A 2,760-nucleotide genomic window follows, 5' to 3' on the forward strand; every position below is an offset into this window, starting at 1 on the left:
TTTTAAGTTATTTCTCTTGCAGTGACACAAGTTTACAAAGATCCTACAGAAAATAATTCACAACCAGTAGATTTCTACCTCTACCAGATTTATTTGCCAAAATGGCAAAATAAAAAAAGTACTAGCTCTTCAGGAAAGTTGCAAAAGACCACGAAGGGCCTAGAAATGAACACTTATTCAACCTCATGATATTTAGTGATCCATTTCTTAATCTAGGCAGTTCACAATAGGTAACAGAGCTGTACAGGGCAACAGTTCAGCAGGAAAAGAGCAGGAAGGACACTGGGACACTTGCACGATGCCTTGAACTCCGCTATGCTAAGGGCCTTCCACTTGCCACTCAGAGCCTTTCCCTGTAGCACTGCGTCTTTTGTTTGCAAGTTTGCACCCTTTCCCTTATCCACTGGGAGGACACTGTGGCCATGTTTTCATCCTTGTTCTTCCGTCCTTGTCCTGTTCTCCCAGCTCTGCACCTGCAAAGCCCAAGCCTGCGATGTCAGGTTCCCCACGGAAAGTGATTGACATTGATGCGAGAATCTCCCTTTTTGCCCCCAACCCTTTCCTACCCCCATTTTGTAACTTACACAAGACAAAAAACAAAACCTAGTGAATAGCACGGTAGACAGTAGTCCTTTAAATAGCAGACAGGCATTTCCCAGTGACATCCGTGCACAAAGCTTAACAATCAATTAACGTGCAACTCTTGCCTCTGATCAGAGCGTGCTCCAATCAGCACTAACAGCATCACAAGCAGGAACAACCAGCAGGGAGCTTCCCAGTAAAAACTATATTGTTATTATCAGAAAAGCACTATGGCGGACCACCTGCTGCACTAGAGAGGATTCCCAGGGGAGAAGAGTCACCTGGGGAGATCCCTGAGACGATTTTCTTCTTTTTTGGACATTGGAGAGTGTTTTTCCTTAAGGTTCTTCACCGGTCCTCTCTCTTTTTTGTTTGTTTTTTTTTTTATTGTCATCATAAGTAACTGTTACCATTAAAGCTGTCATTTGCCACCAGCTATGGACTGTCTCATTATCCTTTGTGCAACAGGTCAGCTTGAAAGTACTACTTCATATTGAAAGAAAATACAGAAAATGGCATTAATTCTTGTGCAGGGGGGCAGCAGCAGGTTTATCAATCACATCATACTTGAACATTTGTATTACTGCAATGACCTCAACTTAAAGAATACAAGGACTCAAAATCAGAAAATAATTTTCTGTACAGCTTCCTTCTGCAACACTGTACTTGTATTAATCAAAATGTTCTTAAAATTTACACCATTTTCTACAAAAAGTCACCGTGATAATTAACCACTGGCTTTATGCTAAATAATTTTCTACAAAAAGTCACCGTGATAATTAAGCACTGGCTTTATGCTAAATACAATATTAAAAAAATCAATTGCCTCAAAGATTATAAAAGCTCCAAAAGCAAAAGCTACATTTTGAAGAATTCTAATGGCCACATGGATATTATTCTTTTGGCTCAGCTAAAAAATGAAAAACTAAAAACTCTGTACACTTGTGGTTTGTCAGACTTGCAGGTTCACGTGATCCACACAGCGTATAAACCAGAAACAGGTAATCAGCAATTAAACAATATCCTTGGTTTTAAAATATATTAGCAATACATAACACACTGGTGTTATTCTTAACATGTGAAATATCCTTTAATATAACTTATGGCTTATATAGTCCTTGACTGCAGGGATGTACTCATTCTTTCTTTTTGGTAAAGTCATATGGTTTCCACCACTGTGCAAACTGCAACACCTTCTTCCTCTGATCCTCAAAATTCTGTCTGATTCCTTTTCTCCAGAGCCGCGGTTCCAAGTCCAGCATGCCACCAATGATTTCCTTTGCAAGTAGAACAAAGATAGATAACAACAAATGCAAAATTACCATATTACTTAACACTATTTTACCATAGAATATAAAAATATATATTTTCAAATGATGAGATTATTTGTCACTGTTTTTTTCAAGTGCTAGTTATTAAAACTGGAAATGCTGAAAAATATACCAATTCAGAAGTTAGAACTGTAGTTGTTATACGGTTGCCTCAGCAAAATTCTTTTAAGCACAGCATAACAATGTACTGCATAAATATCCTAACATTGCAAGACTGTTAATATATTAGTACCTTAGTGACTAAAAAGAGAAAAGTTCAGAAAAAAGAAAGCTTGCCTACTTTGCTCTTAACTCTTCTTGAAATAAGTTATATTTCCTCCCCAATCACTCAATGTTTTTGCAATATTGACTCTTTGAATAAATGATTGCTGTGACATAATAAAGAAATACAGCTCTTCCTGTATATACCATACTCTCTATACTACATGGAGTAATTTAACCACACATGTATTCTACTAGGAGTTGTCTGTGAGTTTGTATGTGTATACACCCTAATTTATACAAGCAGAAGCCAGTGCACCTATATGAGAATACTATGGTCATGAAAAACCTTTTTTTTTTATTTCTTCTTCTTAAATAGATGCAAGTATTTTCCATCTATTAGACTGTATGTGAAATATCTAGAGTTCCTATTAATTCAAAAGAAATACGGATCTAGAATCACATTCTGAGTATCAGCCAGTGAAGAAATCAATTATTCCTTTATTCAACAAGCTAAGTGTCCTGGTTTCACCTGGGATAGAGTTAATTTTCTTCCTAGTAACTGGTACAGTGCTGTGGTTTGGATTTAGTGTGAGAATAATGTTGATAACACACCAATGCTTTAGTTGTTGCTAAGCAGTGCTTA

At 37.0% G+C, this 2,760-nt stretch overlaps 1 protein-coding gene across 1 annotated transcript in view; it reads right to left on the bottom strand.

The window, feature by feature from the left end:
* Positions 1–1,340: 1,340 nt before the first annotated feature.
* CWF19L2 (CWF19-like 2, cell cycle control (S. pombe)) overlaps positions 1,341–2,760 on the bottom strand; it is a 76,986-nt gene continuing 75,566 nt past the window's right edge. The window contains exon 17 of the mRNA XM_009276952.1: positions 1,341–1,859. Within this exon, the coding sequence (XP_009275227.1) occupies positions 1,719–1,859 (141 nt within the window). The 3' untranslated portion in view covers positions 1,341–1,718. The remainder of the gene's footprint in view (positions 1,860–2,760) is intronic.

This window comes from Aptenodytes forsteri, unplaced genomic scaffold (assembly GCF_000699145.1).
Source record: "Aptenodytes forsteri isolate BGI_AS27 unplaced genomic scaffold, ASM69914v1 Scaffold354, whole genome shotgun sequence".
NCBI lineage: Eukaryota > Metazoa > Chordata > Aves > Sphenisciformes > Spheniscidae > Aptenodytes > Aptenodytes forsteri.